The sequence below is a fragment of the Chrysochloris asiatica genome, unplaced genomic scaffold (assembly GCF_000296735.1).
Source record: "Chrysochloris asiatica unplaced genomic scaffold, ChrAsi1.0 scaffold00098, whole genome shotgun sequence".
NCBI lineage: Eukaryota > Metazoa > Chordata > Mammalia > Afrosoricida > Chrysochloridae > Chrysochloris > Chrysochloris asiatica.
This window is the reverse complement of record NW_006408616.1, coordinates 7,880,242-7,904,664: the sequence shown is the minus strand read 5'-3', so window position 1 is coordinate 7,904,664 and position 24,423 is coordinate 7,880,242. Positions and strand designations below refer to the sequence as shown.

The following is a 24,423-nucleotide window of genomic DNA, read 5'->3' as shown; positions in this document are numbered from 1 at the left end:
AGTGATAGAAAGGGTAAAATTCCAGAGAATGGATGGAGAAGAAGGAAAAGAAAGAATAAATAAACAATGAAATAGTGAAAGGAAAAATTTAAAACACAAAACAGTACAAGTGTTGGACTCAAAAAAGGAGAAAATTCGGGGAGGTGGGGGCTCCTGCTAGCCGAGGAGCTCATAAGGTGGGTATATATGGGAGGGTTGTGGTAGCGGAGTTCCTAGCCTTCGATGCAGTTCTTGTAGACGTAGGTGTTATCTGTGTTCAGGGCATTCATTCAGTCTGCAAGTAGTTTATGAAGGCCCTGGATGGAGTTGGTTTCAGTGTCTGTTAGGGTAACAGGGCAGCTGGGGCAGGGTGGCTGGTTATGAAGGTTTCTGCTAGAGTCCTGGTGTGGTGCTGTAGGATAAACACTGAACTGAAAGGTTGGTTTGAACCACAAGGTTGGTGGTTCAAACTTAACAGCCACTCCTTGGAAACCCTATACAGGATTGCTATGGGTCGGAATCGACTTGGTGGCACTTAAGAACATCAACAACAATGCTGGTTTAGATTCTTTGGTTCTGAAGGTCTGCAGCTGAGCCCTCCTGAATGCTGGCACCAAAGTGGCAGCTGGCCATTGCCTCACACCGGCTTGGCTCATAACCATGTGACTCTGAACTCTCAGAGAACAGGATTTGCTTGGGGGTGGATGAGTATGGCAGCCGGCTACACCTCTAGTCACCAGGGGAACACAGGGAAAAGGAAGGAATTGAACCTTTTCCAGTTGCCTGTGTGAATCTGCTCTCTTAGGCCATCTTCTGTCGCCAAAACTGCTCACAAAAGTTCAAGATGGTCGCACCACATCTGGCTGACTGTTTACTAGTTAGTCTCCCTCTCTTGACATCTGTGCTAAGCTTCTTTTCCCAGCAAGCACTCAGTCCACTTCTCCAACTTTTCCTCTGAAGTTCAGCATTCCAGGATTTCCATCTGTGTCTGTTTCATTTGGTCTCTCATGTCTTTGTTGTGGAGGGTCCATGTAGTGCGTCTGTCTAGTCTGCCATCTTGCCGGATGTCTGCTCTCACATCTGTTCTTGAGATGATCTCTAAATTCAGGTGGGATATACTCAAGGTCATATTTTGACTTTTGTGGACTTGTTTCAGTTTTTTTCAGGTTCAACTTGAACTTGAATTTGAGCAGTTGATGGTCTGTTGCATAATTGGACTCTGGCCTTGCTCTGACTGATGACACTGAGCTCTTTTCACAGGTGTAGTTGATTTGATTTATGTGTATTGTGTCTGACAAGGCCCACTTGCATAGTTGCCATTTATGGTGTTAAAAAAGGGCATTTGCAATGAATAAGTTAAATTGTTGTTCTTGCAAAATTTTTATCTTGTCTCTAGAGTCATTTCAATCACTTAAAGCCATAATGCCTCACAAAATTGTTTGAAAATTAGTTGTAGTGTATGTAAGCATCAAGGAGCTCTGGTAGCGTAGTGGTTACAAGTCAGGCTGCTAATCTCAAGGTCAGCAGTTCAAAAATACCAGTGGTTCTCCAGGAGAAAGATGAGGTTTTCTGCTCCTGTAAAGATTTACAGCCTTGGAACCCTGTGCCGGGTTGCTATGAGTTGGAACCGATTCCATGGCACATCACCACCACCACCATGTATAAACATCTAGAGCAGTACTTAACATATATTCAGTATAGTTATTATTAGATAGAAAAAAATAAGAATAATGTGTATAAAATACTTATAGAGCCTCTTCCCCCCCCCACTTTTTATTGTGACTTCTCAATAGCGCATACATCATCAGTTTTACATTCAATAAATCACATTATGTTTCATTTTAATGATTGCAGTTCTCTCAAGGGACCATCCTTCATCCTACTTCCTCCCTGTGATTCCTGTTTCCATTCTGCCTTTTTTCCAAAGCCTTCTGAATTTTGTTGTTAGGTAATTGCTGCCCTTTTGATCTAGAATGGTTGACCAATTTTTGGTGTGCATCTCTCACTAATAGTGTTGTCTGCCCTGTGTACCTATCTACTGCTTTGCTGAAAATTGAGCCTTGAGGGTGAGTTCAGTTCCAGACCTGAAGGGTGACTTAAGGGCATAGTCTCAGGGTTCTGCCAGTCTCTTTCTGACCAATAGTTTTGTTTTTTTTTTTAAATTTTAAGTTTAGTACCACATTTTCTCCCACTCTATCCAAGACCTTCTACTGTGATCCTCTTCAGAGTAGTTGGTAGTTGTAGCCAGGCATCATCCAGTTCTTCTGATCTCAGGGCTGTAGATTTATACCACAACTTATAAACTAAACAATACCCTAAAAATACTATAGGAATTCAGAAAATTTATTCTTTTGGGTAATATATCTTCTGAAAGACTTGGAAGCTGTGTTCAAGGCATGGATTTCAATTTTACTATGCTTCAGTTTTTTATGTGTAAATGACGCTTGGGCATGAGAGGATGTGGAGCTCCCTGGATACTGTTTCTATGCAAAAGAATGAAAGTGAACCTGACCTGATCCCAGAAAAAGAGAACTTAGTCTACATAGTTCCAGAAGGAAGAATTGGGGTCGAAGAGGGAAAGGTGACTGAGAGGCAAATTTTATTTATTCACTGACTTTTATTTATTTAACAAATATTTATTTAGTCCTGGTGTGGTGCTGTAGGATAAGCACTTGACTGCTAGCTGCAAGGTCAGCAGTTCAAACCTTGGAAATCCAATACAGGATCACTATGAGTTTTGAACCTACATGATGGCACTAAACAACAACAATAACAACAATGTAACTCATTCTAGTAGATGTCAAGGATATAATGATAAAAAAGATGGATTCAGTCCTTGACTTCATGTAGCTTACAATTTATTGGAAAACCAGACAATTAAACAAGAACTGTGATGGGAAAGACAGAGTGCTGTTTCACATCCATTAACAACCCGTTTTTTGTATTAGTACGGTCAGAAAGGTGCTAAATGGCCCTGGCTGTATTCAAGAAGAGGCTGTTGGGAATATTGTAGAAGGTATTTCAATAGCTACCATCAAAATCCTGTTTAACCTTTAGCATTGATCATACATGCCTTTGTCCCAGATATGTGCTGCTTTTCACCATCTTCCTCTTTCTTGCCCTTCATTGCTTCCAAACTCAGTCCTAATTCTTGTCACCAAAATTTGAGTACAAAGAATAGGACAAATTCTTAGAAATAGAAGTACTGTTAATTACTATGTTTTTATCTGGGCTATCAAGTAATTAACCCAGAGGGTTGCTATGAGTAACAATGGGTATGATGGCAGCAGGTTTGGTTTCACAGGGATCAGGTAATTAAGGATAGACAAGGTGTTTACATAAGTCTGCTGTGATCTGATTTGTAGCTTTACTTTTTTCCATTTACTTTGATGGAGTGGGGACTATTCGTGGCATTCAGTAGAAGCCTGTGTATATTTCTGTGGGAATTGGCAATCAGAGGGAATGAGTAAAATGTTGATGTCACTTATTATATAATTCTTATGTGCTCTAAATAAGGTAATAACTTTTTTTTTGATATGTTTTGAAATCTCTCCTTTTTTTTTTTTTTTTAAAAAAAAACCTTTTTATTGTTGTTTGGGTGAAAGTTTACAGAATGTTTTGAATTCTTACCATGACTTGACTAATGAGAAAAGCTGACCTTTCTCTCACAGCAATTTAAATATTGTGTTGTGGCGTTCTCAGGGCTTTTTGAGTCTGTTACTCTCAATGTTAAATGCTGAACTTGTACACTGTGGAGGTTTGGGTTTGCTTACTCTTGATCCACTGTGACTTCCTGTTTTTAAGAAAACAGCTTCTTAAAGGAATTTCTTAAACGCCTGGCAGCTTTTGCAAAACCACATTTTAGTAAACCAGTGAGACTTAAAAGAAGGTATATCCAAAAGAAAAGGGAGAAACATAATGCGTGACCAAATTAGCATTCTGTTTTGAGGAAATTGGATATCATAGACAAATCTAGTGATGTAGGAAGTGTCTGCTTTTGGTAACTAGATGAACCAGGAACATAAAGTTTCATTTCATTTCAAGGAGACATTTTATCAAAAATTGGGAGTTGTTCTGTGCTAGATTTAATGAATGAATGCTAGTGAGATTGGTTAATAAATTTTTGTTAAGTACATAAACTTGCATTTATACATCTCTCTTCAAATGAATTCATATATTTGGAACTAATTCTTATGCATTCTTGCAATATTTTCAAAACAACGACAATTATTCTTATTGCATAGTCAGTGGAAACAATTAATGTTAGTACTCTCAGGCCAGAGGTTTTGCTTCACTTTTGAAATATCTTAGAAATTGAGGCTTATGGTGGAGTGCTGTGTCCTGTGGACATGTAGCAGCAGCTCTAAAAGGCCTTTAAGGACTCGTAGTGTGGCACTGTAGGATCCGCACTGCTCTGCGACCACAGGGTCGGCAGTTCAAATCCACCAGCTGCTCCTCAGAACCCTATACAGTGTCGCTATGAGTCAGAATTGACTAGATGGCACATAACAACAATGATGAAAGGGCTTTGTAATATTGCCTGGGCAGACAGAGGCCTGCCTGTGGGCACGGTTGAGGAAAAGCTGATTAGAAGAACTGTGCCCCGAGCATTATCAGAGCCCCGCACTGTAACCTGCTAGCTTCCCTAATAACCCCCCTAACTGTAAGTATGGTGTCTCAGTTCTGTGTGGTCACTGCAAGGGATTATCAAACACAGATGAAAAGTAGAGAGTGCTGCTGTAGAGAGGGATGGTTTGGTGCCACATTTTTGGCAACATGAAAATGAGGAAACTCGAGTAAGTCAACCACTGCGATGAATTCAATCAAGTTACTTTTTAACTGTGTAGCACGTATATACAGAGTATATCCTAAAAGTTGTGTTTAATAATATCTGTAGCTTTTATTTAAAAATGTTTTGGCATATACACAACCTAGCATACATTTAATATAATACTAACATGGGTTGTTATTTTTGTTGTTAAGAAGTGGTGGTAAGTTTGAACCACCAACCTTGCAGTTCAAACCTGCCTTGCAGTCCAGCACATTAACCCACAGCACCACACCAGGGTTCCTAACATGCTCAGTTGACACATAACTGAATATTTCTTATGGTGGATAAAGATTAGTACTCTAGCATTTTTTGTACATTTGCTATCAGAATTTTATTAAAAGTTATCACCCATGTTAGTTAGCCTGGGGCTAACTATGGAATGGAATATCAATTGCTCATATGCAAGTTCAGCCTGAAGCTGAATAAAATAAAGACCATGAGAGTCAAAATATGACCTTGAACTAATATTACAGTCACATTTAAAAAGAAGGTACATCATTGATAGCTCACACAGACACACGTATATATTTAACTCATATATCCTATTCAAATTCATGAGTAAGCAGATGAAGATGCAACACAATTTATCAATGTCTAAGGCCCTCACATGCCTTGACTCGGCCCATATGGTTTTCAAGGCTGTGAAATTTAAATACCTGTTGTTGGTGTTGTTAAGTGCTGTCAAGTCATCAGCTGCTCGTCAGAAACTGTATACAAGGTTGCTATGAGTTGGGACCGACTCTAAGGCACTCAACAACAACAATAACATTTATATTAAAGTTAATATTAAGTGGTAGCATGTTGTTGTTGTTAAGTGCCATCGAGTCGATTCCTACCCATAGCGACCCTGTATAGGGTTTCCGAGTAGGAGCTGGTGAGCTTGAACCACCAACCTTGGAGTTCAAACGGCTTTGCAGTCTGATGAATTAACCCACATAGTGCTTATTATAAATGTCAGAAACTGTTAAGGCTCTTGATAAATATTATTGTTGTTAAGTGCTGTTGAGTTGGTTCTGACCCATAGCGACCTTTATAGGGTTTCTGAGGAGCAGCTGGTGAGCTTGGTCTGCTGACCTTGTGGTTTAAACGACTTTGCAGTCTAGCCCATTAAACCGCAGTGCCACACCAGTGGGTCAGCAAACATAGCTCATCCAGTTATGTGCCTGGAGGGCACCTCATTGTGCAGTCAAGTCTCTTGCTCAAAGTCACTCAGCTGTACTTGTTCTGTGTGTGGGAAACACATTACTCTGTCTTGTTCTCTGGTTCTTGGTTCTGCTGCTGCACCTTTGCCGCTTCTCTGGTATCATAGCTTTTTGTCCCTGGGCTGAGGATGGTCGGTGCACAGGGATGTCTGTGTACAAAGGACACGCTCCCCTCCTGCTTGTGGCAATGATATCCCCACCCTTCCTGCTTATTTGATGACTGATTTTAAATCTAGCAGGATGGTACCATTGACCATTACCTTCATTTGATTTCCAAGTTAACAGTCCTATTAACAACAATCACTTACAAGTGTATCATATCTTCTTCGACCTTCTGTTTTGGTGAGAGTTACAGGACTATGAAAGGGGCTCTTAGTTTACAACTTGGGCTGATAACCTCAAGGTTAGCAGCTCGAAACTACCAGCCTTTCTGCGGGAGAAAGAGGAGGCTTTCTGCTCCTGTAAAGATTTACAGTCTCAGCAACCCTATTCAGGGCTATGAGTTGGAACTGACTCCACAGCACACAACCACCACCACAGGAATATGGGTAGAAGAGCCATATGAAGTAATTTGCTAGACTGCATGCGCTTAATCTGTTACTGGAATGCCCATTGGTTGTGTACCAGAATGTGCGCAAGAGCATACTCTTGTATGATGCCAAAGGGCATTTCTGGCCCTCCTGGCTGGAGTTTCTGAATCAACAGATGTGGATGTACAAGACCTTCTCTCAAAATGGTTCAGAGACTTGCTATCTATTGATATAATCTGTCCTTGCCCAGTAACCACTCATGTAACATACATTTCCATATTGGGTAAATGTAGCAAGAGTTAGACTCAACAGCACACCCATATCCCTTGTTTATTAGCAAGAAATAGTACCTTCACAAGAGACCCACTGAGATAAAGTTGTTTCAATTACACAAAAGAGAACAGTAGAAGACAGATGTCAATAAAGGTTTGAAGTGGTAGTGATCTCTTAAACAACCTTGTACCCAGATACAACCTTGTACCTCATGACTCTGTGAATTTTGTTTCCAGCAGACATTTAGTGCCTTGTCAGTTCCCTTGTACTGTAGCGCTCACTTTTCCTTGTGTAACTGGTGGCCCTGTTTTGTTGATGCTATTGGGTAACCCATCCTTGCCTATGGAGAAGTTCTCTGTACACATGGGACTGCATGAGTTGGAATGGATTTAATAACAGCGAACACCTTGTTTTATAGGTGTAAAGAAGCAGGTCCAAGGTCACTTAGCTAGTAAGTGGCTGAGCTAGGGTTTGAGTGCGCACTGACGGCTCACACGTATCCCACTCTTTGGGCACTATGTAAGCCTGAGGGCATAAACTTACACGTACATTGTACTTAAAATACAAAACAAAAAAACTCATGCAGAGAAAAAAAGGAGGAAAATAAAACCAGTAAGTAATTTGACCACTGTATATAGTTTGGTGCTGTAAGGGTAAGCACTAGATTTCTAACTGTGAGTTCGGTGGTTCAAAACCACCAACTACTCCTTGGAAACCCTATACAGGGCTGCTATGAGTCAGAATTGACTCAACAGCACTTACCAACAACAATTGTTGCTAAGTGTATGTGTATGTGTAGAGGGGTGTAGATGTGTGTTTAAACATATATGATCTTATTGATTGTTATTGTCGTTAAGTGCTGTCGAGTCGGTTGCGACTCATAGTGACCCTGTATAGGGTTTCCAAAGAGCAGCTGGTGAGCTTGAACCACCAACCTTGCAGTTCAAATGGCTTTGCAGTCTGGTGTATTAACCCACAGCGCCACACCAGGACTCCTTATTGATTGGTTAACACTTATGTTCATAATACATGGTTAATGCCTTTTGTTTTTGATTAGAATTTTATAGTTCTTCTAGTGTTCCATGTTTATATCATGATTCGTGTAATGAAACCATGTAACCATGTTTCATATTTTTCAATTTTAAAACCTTGTTCTAGTTAAGATTGTTATAACCAAGTCTTTCTACAAATCAACGATTATTAAGAGTTTCTTAACTCTTGGAAACCCTATACAGGGTCGCTATGGGTCGGAATCGACTCGACGGCACTTAACAACAACAACAACAACAAGTTAAGAATGGTATTAAAATTTTGGAATAGTTCTACAATATCCACATTTAGCCTATGCTTTATGGAAATGTCCTAAGTATAATTTTAGCTGTAGCTTGATAATCTCCTTAACTCTGAAATTAGTCACAGTAGGAGATTGATTATAACTCCATTGTTGTGAAAGAAAGGTTACTGGAATCTGCAGAGAATCATAGAAAACTAAGACCAGTAATTAAGAGCTCACTCAAATCAATTTCAGAGTTTGTATATTAATATTTTAAAAATACAATATCCACATTTAACCTATGCTTTATGAAAATGTCTCTGTTGACAATGTAAACATGCTTTTCCTTCTAGGTTGGTGGATGATAGATGTGTGGTACACCCGGAGGCGGGGGACCTTGCCAACCCTCCCAAGAAATTCAGAGGTAAGAAATATTTATTTTAATTATGTGATCTAAGGGAGATTATTTTTAGTTATAAAACAAATGACATTAAAACTTTATTCAATGTGACATTTTCAGATGTAAATGTACCCACTGTAAAAAGTCTTTACAATTTCCCCCCATTATTCTTCTTTTACACATTGAGGGATTTGTAGTCAAGGAATAATTTCAACCCTGTTTTGCTACACAATAGTTTATCTGATGGGAAAAAAATCTTGATAATTAACTGTGTAAGGCCACTTTTAGACAGTAAATATCAGCCATATGCTATTTATTTATATATTTTTGTGAGAGTTGAAATATAACGGCTATAGCATTTCATTAACAGCTGTAATTTATCTGTATAAAAATTTCAGGAGAGTTTAGCTTGTAAAGTATTGTTTTGGATGGTGTGTAATATCTAACTATTGTCTTAGAATTCTGTTCTAAGTATAATTTTAGTTGTAGCTTGATAATCTCCTTAACTCTGAAATTAGTCACAGTAGGAGATTGATTATAACTCCATTGTTGTGAAAGAAAGGTTACTGGAATCTGCAGAGAATCATAGAAAACTAAGACCAGTAATTAAGAGCTCACTCAAATCAATTTCAGAGTTTGTATATACTTATAATAATATTATCTAAGAAAAACAACATTTGTTTTGAGCTCTATGCAAGCATTTATAATCACAAATGAATTGTGAAAAGCCGCTTTTGTAAAGATTACGAAACTGGAGAGACAGTTGATGGGATTCTCCAGAGCCACACAGCTAAGTCTAAAAGTGCTATTTATTCACTGCCGTGGGGCAGGGAGATAACAACCAATTGTCCCACTCCCTGTTGCAGGCACTTTACATACAACATCTCATTATTGGACTAGCTTATTTATTCAATGGAGTCCTGGTGTAGCACTATGGGTTAGTGTGTTTGTTGGACAGCAAAGTCAGTGTGAATCGCAAGGTTGGCGATTCAAACTCAACAGTTACTCCTAGGAAACCCTATACAGGGTCACTATGGGTCAGTACCGATTCAACAGCAGTTAACAACAACACAACAACTTAAGATGGACTCACAATAAAACTAAGGGAAGGCGGAGTCTGCAGTTTTGACGAACAACCCATTAGTAATCAAGAACAGGAGCTAAATAGAACAACCTGATACGGCTGGACTTCATAGTCATTGTGTGTAAAATTCCAGAGAATTTAGAAACTCTAATGGAAGAACAACAGCAACCAAAAAAAAACCCCAAACTATTTGCTACACAATAGTTTCTTATCTTCTTATCTGTGGCTGTCAAGTTGGTTCTGATATAGAGTGACATCATATATTAACCAGAAACTACTCCCGAGGGTTTTCTTGACTGAACTCTTTACAGAATCTTTACTTCTGCAGTGCCTCTGAGTAGGTTTAAACTGCCAACCTTTAGTTAGTTGTTGTAGTTGTTAAATGCTGTCTAGTCACTTATGACTCATAGTGATTCTGTATAGGGTTTCTAAGGAACAACTGTTGGGTTTGAACCACCGGCCTTGTGGTTAGCAGTCCAGTGCTTATCCTAAAGCACTCCGCTGGAACAAACTTAAACTATTTGCCACCCAGGGACTTACTGGAAGAAAAACGATATGAAAACAGAGCTGCTGCTGCTGTGTGTGCCATCAAGTTGGTTCCGACTCACAGTGACCCTGTGGAAAGTTTCTGAGACTGGAAATCTTTATGGGAACAGGAAGTCTCATCTTTCTCCCATGGAACAGTTGGTGGATTCAAACTGCCAACTTCGTGGTTAGCAGCTCAGTGCTATAACTCATTACCCTACCAGTGCTCATGAAAAAAGAGCAGGTAGTTTTAAAAAGCATGAACAAGCATGTTATATAAAAATGAGGAGAGGATCAGTTCTCTGGAAAACAGATCTCAGGAAGTCAACCAGAATGTAGTACAAAGATATACAAAAATAGGCAATATGAATAAATCATGGAAGGTGTTTGTAGGGTAGACCAAGAAGGTTTAGCAGGTCCTGGAGTGACGTCGTGGGATAACGCACTGAACCACAAGGTTGGTTTGAATCTCAAGGTCGGCAGTTCAAACTCACGAGCTGCTCCTTGGAAACCCATACAGGGTGGCTATGAGTTGTAACTGATTTGACGGGACTCAGCAACAGCAACATTCACATTCTGGTATGGTGCTGTAGAATAAGAACTGGACTCCTATTCACAAGGTCGGTCGTTCAAACTCACCAGCTGTGCCTTGGAAACCCTGTACAGGGTCACTATGAGTTGGAGCTGACTCGACAGCACATAACAACAACATCAACAGTCAAATTTTAGAAAGAGATATGAAAGAGTGGGAGAGAAGTAATATATAAGGAGATTTGGGCACAGACTTGATTTGAGAAAAATGCAGTTTTAGGGGCTGAAGAGGTATATTGAGCTTAGAGTAGGATAAGTAAAATCAAATCCACAGCTTGACACACCTTACTAAATAAACTGTAGAACATTAAAGTCAAAGAGAAAACATTTAAAAGCAAAAAGAGACAACAAATCTGTAAAATCATGGGGTTCAGCTTTTGACTGTACCATCTTAAATAGGTCACTTATCCACTTTAAACTTCAGGAAATATCTGTTACTGGCCAATGGGAATAGGGGTGGATAAGAAGAAGACTCAAGGTTTTTTGAGGCTTGAGTGCTTTTAAGAGAATCTGTGAAAAAGTATTTTAAGATATTACCCACATGATGATGTTATTAACAGTTGTAGAATCAGCCTCTGGCTCATGGTGACCTCATGCACTATGGAATGAAACACTGCCTAGTCCTTGGCAGTCCTCATTCATTAGCTGATTTTCAGAAGTAGATAGCCAGACCTTTCCTCTTAGTCTATCTAAGTCTAGAAGCTCTACTGAAACGTGTTCAGCAGGATAGCAACATGCAAGTCTCCATTGACAGATGGGCTGTGATTGTATATGATGTGTGTTGGCTGGAACTTTAACTGCGGGCTGCTGCATGGAAGATGAGGGTTCTACCCTTGAGCCACCAGAGCCCTGATATGAATGGTTCTGTTCTTTGTGGCAGCTGTTGAGTTGATTCTGACTCATGGTGACCCCCATATGTGCAGAGTAGAACTGCTCCGTAGAGTTTTCAAGGTTGTGACCTCGTAGAAGCAGATTGCCACATACCACCTATCTTTTGAGGTTCCTCTGGGCCATGCTGCCCCTAAGGGAATGTGGGGGTTGTCGATCCAACTGGTTGACACGGTCAGATGGATGTGACATCAAAATGACTGTCTATAAAATTTGTGTACAATGTTTCATCAGAAATCTATTATATTTGTTATAATATTCATAAAGTTTGTTATGACAACAGAAACATTTTTCATTAGCCCAGCTTACATGTATCACTATACCTGTTGTTGTTTGCCGTGGAGTTGGTTCCAACTCATAGCGGCCCTATACAGGGTTTCCTAGGCTGTCAGTCTTTACGGAGCAGAACACCTCATCTTTCTCCCGCGGGACAGCTGGTAGTTTCGAACTGTCGACCTTGCGGCTCGCAGCCTGATTCGTAACCACTATGCTACCAGAGCTCCCTTCAAGCCTAAAATTCTATGCTCATTTACCATTTGAACTTTCTGATGATCCCTGGTCAGAGCTGTAAGCATTACCCAGTTACAATGACGCTTTGAATCATGTGGTTTCATCTGCAGGCACTATAAGCATGCATGGTGTTTTCCTCGCTGCCGCTGATTTTGTCAGAATTTCTGATGTTTTAGCTATAGTCTTGTGACAATAGTGCTTGTGAATCTGTATAATTAACTTTTTTGAGAATGACGTAGTAATTAAAGGAAAAGGAGAAAACCCAGAAAAGGCTTTTCTGCTCAGTTACCAGGACTGCTGTAACCAATAGTGTTGTAATTCAATGTAGAAAGATTTTACAAAACAATTTTGTTGTCAGTAGTCATATAAACTAAGAAATGTTACAGTTAAGCAATTTTTAGTTATATTTGTCTCATATTATCCTATGATTAAGATGGCGTGTGGTCTGATATGGGACGGGACCCTTGTAAGAGGGCCTCCATGGAGGTTCAAACTACCAACTTTCCAGCTAGCAGTTGAGTGCTTACTCACGTGTATCATCACCCAAGCACCAACATATTCAACTCCACTACCCTTACATCATATGTGGACAGTGGTAAACCAAAAAGTATCACTACAAAAATCATGTTGTTGTTGTTAAGTTCCATCAAGTCAGTTCTGACTCATAGCTATCATGTATAGGGTTTGAACCACCAATCTTTCAGGTAGCAGTCCAGTTCTTATCCTATATTGCCACACTAGGATCATGGAAACCTTTACTAAGCAGATATACTAAAATGTGGAGCTACTGTTTCATGACATATGCTCCATCTAGCTCTGTACAACTTCTGAAGATGGCGTTTCCATCCTGTAACTCTTCCCTCAAGGATTCTGCACCCTTCGATTTACGTGACGCAAAAGCAGCAGTTTTGGCATCTTTGAGGGGCTCAGATCATGTTCCTTTGAATTTGGGGGCACAAAAAAGTCTGAAGGTTAAAGATGAGGGCTGTAGTATGCATAGAATAAGGCTTTCCAATTAAATTCTTGTAGGACATCCTGTACTACTCTTGAAGAACAAGTGGATGCATTGTTGTTTTAGAAAAAAATTGCTTGGTGCTACTTTACTGGCCTTTTTCTCATTAATGCAGTTTTCGGTTTTCTTAAAACTTCTTCAGAATAAGCCTCCATGATCAGTGTCCTTTAAGAAAGCCTATCAAGATTACTCCTTTGTAATTCAAAAAATCAGTCCCAATAATCTTGAGCAGTCCCAATAATCTTGAAATTGTCTGGCTCAGCAGATCCACTCAGGAGCCACTGTTTTGACTGGACTTTTTCTTTTTGAAGGCATGGTGTGATGCTGTAGGATCAGACTGGACTGCTAACTACAAGGCCAGCAGTTCAAACCCACCAGCTGCTCCTTGGAAACCCTATACAGGGCCGCTATGAGTCGGAACTGACTCAAAGGCATTTAACAACAACAACAACAACAACAACAATGAAACTAAGGGAGTCCTGGTGTGGTGCTGCTGATTAATGCGCTGGATTGATTGCAAGGTTGATTTGAGCCACAAGGTCAGCAGTTCAAATTCAAATTCACCAGCCACTCCTTGGAAAACCTATATAGGGTCACTATGAGTGAGAAGTGACTTGATGGCACTTAAGGACAACAACAATGAAACTAAGACAAGGGTATTAATGGTAGAACTTGTCTGCAGCCATTCACAGGTCAACAATATGTTTAAGCATGTTTTGCTTGGAGTAAATCCACATATATATGAACTGGAACCTTTTTGTCATATCCTCATATAGGCTTACCATGAGTCAGAATTGACATGACAACACACAACCAAAACAAGTCTTATATGATAAATTCCTTAAGGGCAGGATTATGTTTCATTCCTTTTTCTGTTTCTTAGGGTTTGCTTGTAGTTGTTATTAAGTGCCATCCAGTTGGTTCCAATTCACAGTAACCCTGTAGAGGTTTACCCAGGCTTTAAATATTTGCAGGAGCAGAAAGCGCATCTTTCTTCTGTGGAGTAGCTGGTGGGCTTGAACCGTTGACCTTGTACTTCACAGTCCAGTGCTTATCCTGTTGAGCCACTATACCCTCTTGTTTGTAATGGACATATAAGGAAAAAAGTCATTAGATGTTTTTGGTTGAGAGATCTAAATTTTCTCTCAAATCATGTGATAAAACTTGATTCTCAGGAATCTCCAACTTCATTGCTAGAAGCTTGGTTAACTTTTTTTTTTTTTTTTTTTTCTGCTGTCAGTTGGGAGGCAGGGGTTATGGCCTTTTTATCTTTTCCTCTTTCCCACTGAAATAAATTAGCTTAAAATACAAAGATCATTTCAAAGTGGTCATCTGAGGGAATCCTTTGTTAGCAGCTCTGTAACCAATAATTAATTATGTACACATACTTGGTCTCAGTATTCAGCTGGCACTGTGTCAAAGTGTGACTCATTCTTTAGGTGCACTGTCCCACCCCTGAAAGGCTAGCTTTTCCTGTACATTAATGTGCTGTATGATGTCTGTTTGGGCAACATCAAATCTCATATTCATCTGCTGTCCCATAGGTTATGATAGAGTTCAGAAATCCTGATCAGAGAGCAGAACATAGTGAATGTTACAGTCATGTCTCTTGTATTCAACGTGACTACACTGTCAGGCGTAGGTGTTGTTGTTGTTGTTAGGTGCCATTGAGTTGGTAGCAACTCATAGCAACCCCACGTACACACAACAGAAGGAAACACTGCCCGGTCATGGGCCAACCTCACAATTGTTGCTACATTAGAGCCCATTGCAGCTGCCACTGTGCCAATCCATCTCATTGGGGTTCTGCCTCTTTTATGCTGACCCTCCACTTTAGCAAACATGATATCCTTCTCCAGGGACTGGGTCCTCCGGATAATATGTCTGAAGTATAAGAGATGAAGAACAGACCTTGCGTTTGGTCCAGTGCATCATCCTGCAGCACTATCTATGCCAGAGTCTGGGCAGGACTCCACAAATAACATGGAGTTGCTAGTCAACCCAAATTCTTGAAGCTTTGTCACTTGTATCTCTGGATCCTCATATCTCTCTTCCTGTGCTGTGTAAGTGGTTCTTTGGAATCAAGTGAACCTGTTATAGTTCAACTTGTTAGCATTGGCTTTTGTTCTAGCTGCCACACTCTTTTTTTCTTTTCTTTTCTTTTTTCAATCTTAGTTCTCATTAAATGATTTATTCACATTTTAACATTTAATAAATTGATGAAAGGTATGTGTTGTGATACACTCATTTCATGTGTTATTCCAGTACTACTGAATATGCCTGAGGAGAAGTAGATAAGGTCCATGCAAATCAGACTCTAGGAGACTTGAATAAAAGTAATTTATTTGGGAGGAAGCTTCAGTGAGGATGTGGAAGAGAGTGAGCTGAAAGGAAGTCAAGTTAATAAAGTATGTGTTACTACGCACCACTGTGGTAACTGCGACTTAATCCTGAGGGGATCCTCTGAGAAGCCATGTAACAGATGCCTCAGAATCACTCACCCAAGGCTAGAAAATAGAAAAGCTGGGCCAACTTCCATCCTCTGCAGGTTGAGAGCTGCCACGGGGGCATTAATCACCCCCTTTCATAGCCCATTTCTGGGTTGCTCCTACATGCAGTTGAGAAAGTTGCCCAGGTGTAAGAGAAAGAAAGCCCTCATGCAGAGAAGAGAGATGTAGGGAGGATAAGGTAGCCATCTGCAGCCATGCTGGAAATGGCTTCACTGCAATTTTCAGTGAAGTTGGGCTGAGGGGACAAGGGATGGACCATCAATACTACAAAAGCAGAGAACATGTATTTCTCCACTTCAAAGGCTGAGAACATGTATCACCTGTGCATGCTCAGGACTGGCATTGTTTCTTTATCTGAAAGACCCGGAACTACAAGAGGACAAGGACTTTGTCAGCCTTGTGTTCTGTTGAATTTCCAAGGTTAAGCTGAGTATTTTGTCTGTTGGTGCTGAGTTAATTCCATTTCTGTCATCAGATACTTTCCTCATGTCTTAAATGTTCCACAGCATATAACATAGTCAGCTGATTCATTGTGATAAAATGATGTGTAGATTTATTTCTTATAGTCTTACATTTTATCACTTTAAATTTAAGTTCATTGGTGTTATAAGTACATTCTAATTCGTAAGTCTGCAGTGTGAGTAGCAGAAGCTAGGAACGTCTCCTTTTACGAGGGAGCTTCATAAAGTTCATGAAAAAATGAAATTGAAAGATAATGACATTTTCCATGAACTCTTTGAGATTCCCTCCTATTAGAAGAAAATGCTTAGATTATTTAGCGTTTTGTAGTTTTTCTACAACTCAGAGAAGTTTACAAAATTGCTGAATTTTCAAGCCAGCAATTGCATTATTTATTCTAAAATATCTTTAAAATTCTCCAGTTGAATGTTACTGCTGTGTTGATCCTGTACATGTGTGATAAGTCATATTAATAGCCCGCTGTTATTAATCTCCATTATTAAACTCTTAAGGGATAGTGGAAATTGGATTGTAAGCTTACTCTTCTCAGTGAGAAATCAGAGAAAGACCACAGGATGAAGTGAAAACAAGTTCTTCTGCCTCTTTGCTTCTTCTATTAAGCTACTCAGGGTTGTCAAAGTTCTTGTACGTTAAAGGACCGTTGTAACTCTTGGAGGGAAGATAGGTCTGCTTTGAAAGTCTCAGAGATTGCTGTTGAAGTCAGCACTCTCAAAATTGACTGTGTATCTGAAATATGTATAATACATGAACTTTTTGCTTTGTTGACTTTAATTGTGAGGTTTAATTTTCTCCCTCATCAGTTAGTTTTTGTTTTAAGATACGAATAATGGTCAGAAAATTAGCACTTAGTTCATTGGCGTTAACAAAATCTCCCAACACCCTCACTTAGTAATCATGTGTTCATAGACCAATTTTCTTAAGCTGCAGGCTCGCTTGTAAAAATATTCATTCCAGTGTTGTGTATGAAGTTAGTTGTGTGTATCTGTATTCCTTGTAGGTGCTGAATAAGCATCTGTCTGAGTACTTTCATAGCCAAGAGTAATCTGGAATAGAATAGTACTAAATATTGAAATTCTTAAGTACTTATGATGACCTTTCTTTACCTTGCCTCATTTAATATTTAACCATCCCATTATACAAACAAGACAAACTTTAGAGAACTCAAGTAACTGTGCTGGAAGTCCCTTGGCTAGTGGGTGGTGAGGCAGGTTTGTTTGAAACTGGCGTCTTTTAGCACTACACAAACTTGTATGTATTCAGTAGACATTTATTCAGTGCCTGCTGTGAGCAATACAGTGTACGAAGTAGTTGCTCTGGCTCAGACTAGTTAATTAGAAATCAGTGCTGCTATCAAGAAATTTATAATTGAATGAGGGAGATAAGATGTGTGCATAAATAATTATAACTCAATGTAGAGAGAGATAAGAGCTAAATAAAAAGTTACGGTGAAGGTATGGTAGAAGCGTGGGGTTTTATTTCCTGTTCTGAGAGATGAGGAAAGCTTCTTAATTAAGATAGTATTTGGCCCGTAACTTGGAAAATCGGTACCCATGGAGAAGGGACATCTGGGCTTTTCAGGCCTCATACGTACTTTTTCATAAAAGTAGTTCTTAAAATAATAATTAAGTATGTAAAGCTAAATTACATTTCCTGTTCAAACAGTAATGGAATATTTGGCATTACTTTGAATATATATGAAAGTGCCAGGCCATTACCCCAGTCAATTCAATCTTTTGTAGGACAGAAACAAACTAAGAAGACTAGACTCTATTTCCACTGCTACAAATGCTTGTTGTTGTTGTTAAGTGCCGTTGAGTTGGCACCGACCGACCCATAGCTACCTCATGCACAGCAGAACGAAACACTGCCTGATCCTGGGCCAACCTCACTACTGTTGCCACGCTTGAGTCCATCAATGCTGCCACTTGGCCAATCCATCTTGTTGGGGGTCTGCTACAAATAGCTAACATTTATTTAGTCTTATTATATGTCAGGTAAGGAATCCTAGTGCAGCAATGGATTAAGCTAACTACAAGGTTGGTGGTTTAAGTCCAATAGCAACTCCATGAAAGAAAGATGACTGTTGACTCCAATAAAGATATCCAGTCTTGGAAGCTCTATGGAGCAGTTCTACTCATCCTATAGGTTGCTATGAGTTGTAATCGAATTGATGGGAGTGGTTTTGTTTTTATTTGGGGAGGGGTATATATCAGGAGTCGTGGTGTGGCACTGTAGGATAAGCACTGGACTGCTAACTGCAAGGCTGGCGGTTCAAACCCACCAGTTACTCCTTGGAAACCCTATACAGGGTTTCTATGAGTTGGAACTGACTCTATAGCACTTAACAGTGACAATAAAATACATCAGGTAAGCTTTAGTTTCCATTTTATTATTTCATAGTTCTATGACTACTAAGATATTATAATTATTTCCAGGTATTAGAGAATATACAGGCTAGCAGAACAAGTTCTATACTGGAAATACAAAAATACAATGGGCGGCTGTTAGTATACGTGCTGGTCTGCTAACTGCAGTTCAAACCCAGGAACTGTTCCATGGGGAATAAAAATGAAGCTTTCTGCTCCCAGAAAGATTTACATCCACAGAAACTCTGTACAGGGTTGCTATGAGTTGGAATCAACTTGATGGCAGTGGGTTTGGATTTATATAAGACAGACATTTGTTTCTTCTCCCTTAATAATGCAAAAGTGAGTGGTCTAGAGCCATCTTGAAAACTCATCAGTCCTCAACACATGGCTTCCAAAGTTACTCCAGTAATTGCCACTTTCTAATTCCTTGGAAACCCTGTACAGAGTTGCTATGAGACTGAACCAACATCATGGCACTTAACAACAATGGGAATAGAAAGGGTGTAAGAAGAATCTAGGGCAAGTAGATTCCTCTCTCAGGAGGAGGCCTGGAATTGCACATATCACTTCTACACATGTCTACATTTGCTGCAAGAAGACTGAGGAGTCTGGAGGTTGTGGGGTGGCCATATGCCTACCTAGAACTCAGAAGTCTATTACCTAAAGGAAGAAGAGAACAGATATGTAGCATTCTGTGTCATAGTCCATTTGTAGATGAAGATATTGAAGTATGGAGAAGTTAAGTAACTTAACCAAGGTCATACAACCAGAAGGAAACAAAGCTATGATTCAAATCCAGACTCCTAACCACTAACAATGGCACCTAACAACAACAATATAAGCCCAAGGAATGTACAAGCTCAGAGAAGAGGTATGTGATTGACTTGGGAGTCCAGAGCAAGAATTAAGGTGAGCTGTAATTATGGAAAAATGGGCACAGTTGTTAGCCAGACAGAGGAGGGGGTTGAGTAGAAGAGGCATCTTTGGCCGAGACTCAGAGTTGAGGTGTGAAATTGCTGTGGCTTTTTTTTTTTTTTAAATGTTTTATTGTGAACTATGCGATACTTTACATGGGAAAACATTAGCTTTACATTCATCCTATCATATATCGTTACATTGCCATGGTTACAATCCCCTCCATGTATCATCAACCAACCAAAGGGTATACCCTGCAAGCCTGACCCCTGGTCGTCAGCACACAGCCCCTCTCCCTCTCTGGGTATAGAGTCCCCAACTGCTCCATCTTTTCACGTCATTGTCTCTGCCTCCATCTCTGGCATCACTGCTTCTCTGGGTAGGGTCTCACACTCTTCTCTTCTCCCTTTATGGTTCCAGGAACCTCCGCTCCTGGACTGCAAAGTCAAACACTCCCCTCCTTTTGCTACAAAATGTCTACCTTTATATTTCCAACCCTCGCAGTCAGTCCTGATAACTATTATTCACCATTGTACCACAAGAGACCTATCCCCATCTCCTTTCATTAGCCCCGTCCAACCAGATTGGATGCTACTCAGTGGAGCTTGTACCTTCCTCTTTGCCCTCTGGATCTAGGCTCCCTCTTGAAAGCTTGTAAGCCAGTCAGTTCTTGCCTTTGTAGTCCTCCTACTTTGGGTAGCCAATGTCCACGTTGCCCATCCTTGTCTATTCTGTGTATTGGAGAGGGTAAAAATGATCCTCGCTGTAAAGATTTGTTCCCTCTTTTGAGTACTACATCCATAGGTATAGGTCAAGTTCATCAAATTGTATCAGGTTACTCTTTTTTTCCTCTTCTTTCTTCTTCTAGTTGAGCTCTGATCATCCAGTCATTGAAGCTAGGTCAAATGGTTAGTATCTGCAAGTGTGGTTCTTCTTATGCATATGCCCTCTCTTCTTATCTGCTGGATGCTTCACTCTCCACTCTAATCCTCTGTGACTATGTCACTGACTCTGAGCCCAAGAGTCCCCAGGTCTTGCTACACTGCTGGCCAACCAGGTCTCCACCTGGGTTCACAGGAGTCTATTGACTGTTGTAGGTCTTAGCTCGCAGCTTCATTGCTGTTTTTCCTTCACTTCCTCTTATTGGTGACGAACGTGGTCAGCAATCAGAATGCATGTCTGCTCATGTATTCCCATTGAATCTTAGTCTTGGAAGGGGGTTTGCCCTAAGGGGACCTGACCACTTGCCCTGATGTCTTCTGGGCAAGCAACTTGCTTGTTCTTGTAGTAATCAGTCAGACTGCTGTTATTGTTTTGTATTTTTCCTGTAGTTCTTTTTTTCAAGATGTATCTTCTGTTCTTCTAGCCACTCCAGGCTGGTCTGCTTGTTCTTTCAGGTGGAAATTTCCCACCTCAGAAGATTCTGGGTGAGGTTCAGGATTCCACCTATGGTCTTATGCAATGCAGAGGCTCCACAGGAAGCCTCCTTCACTGGGCACACTGTAGTCCCATTTTAGGTATTCCAATGATTTAGAGGCAGAAGATGGGCTTACAAGCTTTCTATGGTGATATTTTTGGCTATTCCTTTCTCTCTCCCTCAAGTGTCTATTTTATAATGGTATGCCAAGGAAACCAACATTCAAAAGACAGCCAAGCATCTTAACATTATTTCCCCCCTTTTGCCCTTCCAACCATATCTCAATCCCTGTATCCCAGAGCCCAGTTGTTCCACAGTTGTGCATACATCATTATTTACCTCTGTCCCGCTTAGTCCATGCAAACCTGCCTAATTGTTTTCCCATCCATCTTGTTCTTCTATTCCCCTCCCCCTTCTTGTGTAGTGTCCCTCTCCCTTGTACCCAAACTATCTTATGTCTATTCCCTACCCTGTGTTCCACCATCCCCTTCCTTCCCCTCACCCTAACCCCCCACATCCCGGTAACCAGCTAAGAATCCTCCTTCTCCCTCTTTAGTATGGGTTCTTTTTGTTAGGCTTTTACAGTAGTGGTCCTGTGCAGTATTTCTCCTTTTGTGACTGATTAATTTCACTCAACATAATGTCCTCAAGGTTCATCCATGTTATGTGATAGCGTACAGCCTCCTTGTTGTTCTCCAAGGTAAGATTTTTCTCTTACATAGAGAAGTTGCAAATGAAGGATTGGATACCAACCAAGAGACTTTAAAATAGTTCAGGAAAATTGGATAACGGATTAGAGTAGTAGCTATGAGATGGAAGGAAGGTAATGTAGTGGGTATTTAACTTTATTTAAAGCATGAAAAGTATATTTGATGACCAGTTGTATGAGCATTGGTGTGAGCCAGGTGTGTAAAGGAGAGAAAATGTCCTAGAATCTTCTCAAGTTTCAGACTTGGTCAATGTTGTAGATATTAGTCAAATTTAATAAGATATGGATTATCTTATTAAATAGGGGAAACAGATTAAGGGAGAAAGGTAGTAATATCAGTTCTCTATTGCTACATACCAAAATACTGAAAACAAACAAACAAACAGTGACTTTGTTAGCACCCTTGTATTTAGATCACGAACATGTGGGCTGGTTGGTTGCTTCTTCTTTTCTGAGCTGGCTTGGCTGATCTCTGCCCAACTTGCTCATGTACTTATAGCTGCTTGGCAGTTGATTTGTCTAGTATGGCTTTACTCACATTATCCAGCAGGCTAGCTCAGATTTCTCACATGGGGGATAGTGTGCTGAGAGCAACAAGAAAGAACAAACTTCAATACATGAACAATTTTCAAGTCAATCCTTGTATCACATTTGCTGATGTTATACAGCCAAGGACAGATGTAAAGAATGGAAACACAGACTCTCCCTTTTGATGGTGTAAAGGAGCCCTAGTGGTGCTGTAGGTTAGGTTTTGTGCTACTCTCGTAGCGCAGTGGTTACAAGTCGGGCTGCCAACCTCAAGGTCAACAGTTTGAAACCGCCAGAAGTTCCAGGGAAAAAGATGAGGCGTTTTGCTCCTGTAAAGATTTACAGCCTCAGAAACCCTATGCAGGGTCACTATGAGTTGGAACCAACTCCACGGTACTTAACAACAACAACATTGCAAAGTTGATGGTTCAAATCCACCAGCTTCTCCATAGGAGAAAGATGAGGCTGTCTGCTCCTGTAACGATTTATAACCATAGAAACCCTACCTGGAGTTATTATGATTCAGAATTGACTTGATGGCAGTGTATTTTGTTTATGTTGGGGGGAGCTGAAAGTTATATTGCAAAGGAACACATACACAGGGATGAGAAGAACTTGTGGGTGGTTTTAGAGTTCATCACAGTAATGAACTTGGTTTTATGAACTAAGTACCTTGATTTGGGTACTTATAAGCAGTAGATGTAGATCTAAAGATGGTTGGATATATTGGTTTGGAGCTCAGTAGAGAAGTCTAGATAGAAAATTGTGTGAAAGTTATCAGCGTATAGATGCAATGGAAAATTATGAGAATGGTTGAAAGTTGATTGAAAAGAAAAGAGTACCATAAATGGAACTTTTAGGAACATTTAAGGAACTTGAAGAGAACAGTAGACATGTTGAAAGCCATATTAAAGTACCACTAACAAATAAATTTAAAAAAAAATACTGACAATTCTAAATGTTGACAAGTATCCATATAAACTAGGACCTTCATACATTGCTGAGTGTATACAAAATACAGTGGTCACTTCTTAAAAAGGTAATCATACATAAACTTAATGATCCAACACCACTCCTAGATATTTACCAAAGAAAAATGAAAATGTAGCACACAGCCTTCTTCTACATGCAGTGTATAGCTATCCATACTACTATTCATACATGAATATTTATAGCAACTTAATTCCTAACCACCAAAGCCTGGAAACATCCTGGTGTCATTGAATTGATGAATGGTTAAATAATGCATACAGTGAAGTTGTCCAAACCATGTAATAAAATCAACAATGAAAAAAGAATGAACTACTAATATGTGCAACAACACAGTTGACTCTGAATTGCATTCACCTTTAATAAACTCTCTAACCAGTTGCTGTTGAGTTGATTTCAAATTATGGTAATCCCATGTTTGTCACAGTAGAATAGTGCCTCAAAGGGGTTTTCAGTGGCTGATTTTTCAAAAGCTGATCTTCAGGGTTTCTTCTGAATAGCCCTTGGTGGACTTGAACTGCAAATATTTTGGCTGAGCTTCCAGACAAAGACAGACTAGGAAAAAGGAGAAGCAGATGACTTGTGACTGTTTAACCACTGAAAACCTTATGCATAGCAGTGGAACAATGTCAGATAGCACCTCAATGTTGAATATTGAAACATGATGAATAGCACCCGAATATTGTAAGATATATATATAGTACCAGAAATTGAGCCCCTCAGGTTGGAAGAGCCCCTCAGCTCTTCCCCAAAATATGACTGGGGAAGAGCTGCCTCCCCAAAGTAGCATTTACCCTGATGATGGGAGTGGAGTAAACCTTTTGGGACCTTCATTTGCACAACTCAAAATGAGGAGACTTATCTGTAAGCATTCATTTATATCAAAATATGGAATATATGAAGTATGAATCTAAGAAACTTGGAGATTGTCAAACACAAAATGTAACACATACAAGACCACTATCCTAGGCATTAGTGAGCTGAAATGGACTGGTATTGGCCACTTTGAATCTGACAATCACATGATTTACAGTGCTGGAAATAACACATTGAAGAGGAATGATATCACATTCATCATCAAAAAGAACATTTCAAGATTTAACTTGAAGTATAATGCTGTCTGTGATAGGATAATATCCATATGCATATGAGGATCTCTGTTTATCTCCTTAAAGCTTATTCATTAACTACTAAAGCTCATACTAAAGACTGTAGAGAAAAGATTCAATTGCACATGTTGTATTCAAGTGCAGTTAACCACCTTTCCTTCCTAGGTGTTGATTTAGTGAGTGAACAGTTTCTAGATCTTCTGTGATCAGGTGCCCTTGTTTATAGCCTGTGGTTTTTAAAGTAAATAGAACAGTTTCAGAATGAAGCAAACAGTTCTGGAGGGTAGCAATGTTTATT

At 39.8% G+C, this 24,423-nt stretch overlaps 1 protein-coding gene across 1 annotated transcript in view; it reads left to right on the top strand.

Moving 5' to 3' along the window:
• ITPR2 (inositol 1,4,5-trisphosphate receptor, type 2) overlaps window positions 1–24,423 on the top strand; it is a 707,773-nt gene that overhangs the window by 62,029 nt on the left and 621,321 nt on the right. The window contains exon 2 of the mRNA XM_006866982.1: window positions 8,442–8,512. Coding sequence (XP_006867044.1) covers window positions 8,442–8,512 — 71 coding nt within the window. The remainder of the gene's footprint in view (window positions 1–8,441; window positions 8,513–24,423) is intronic.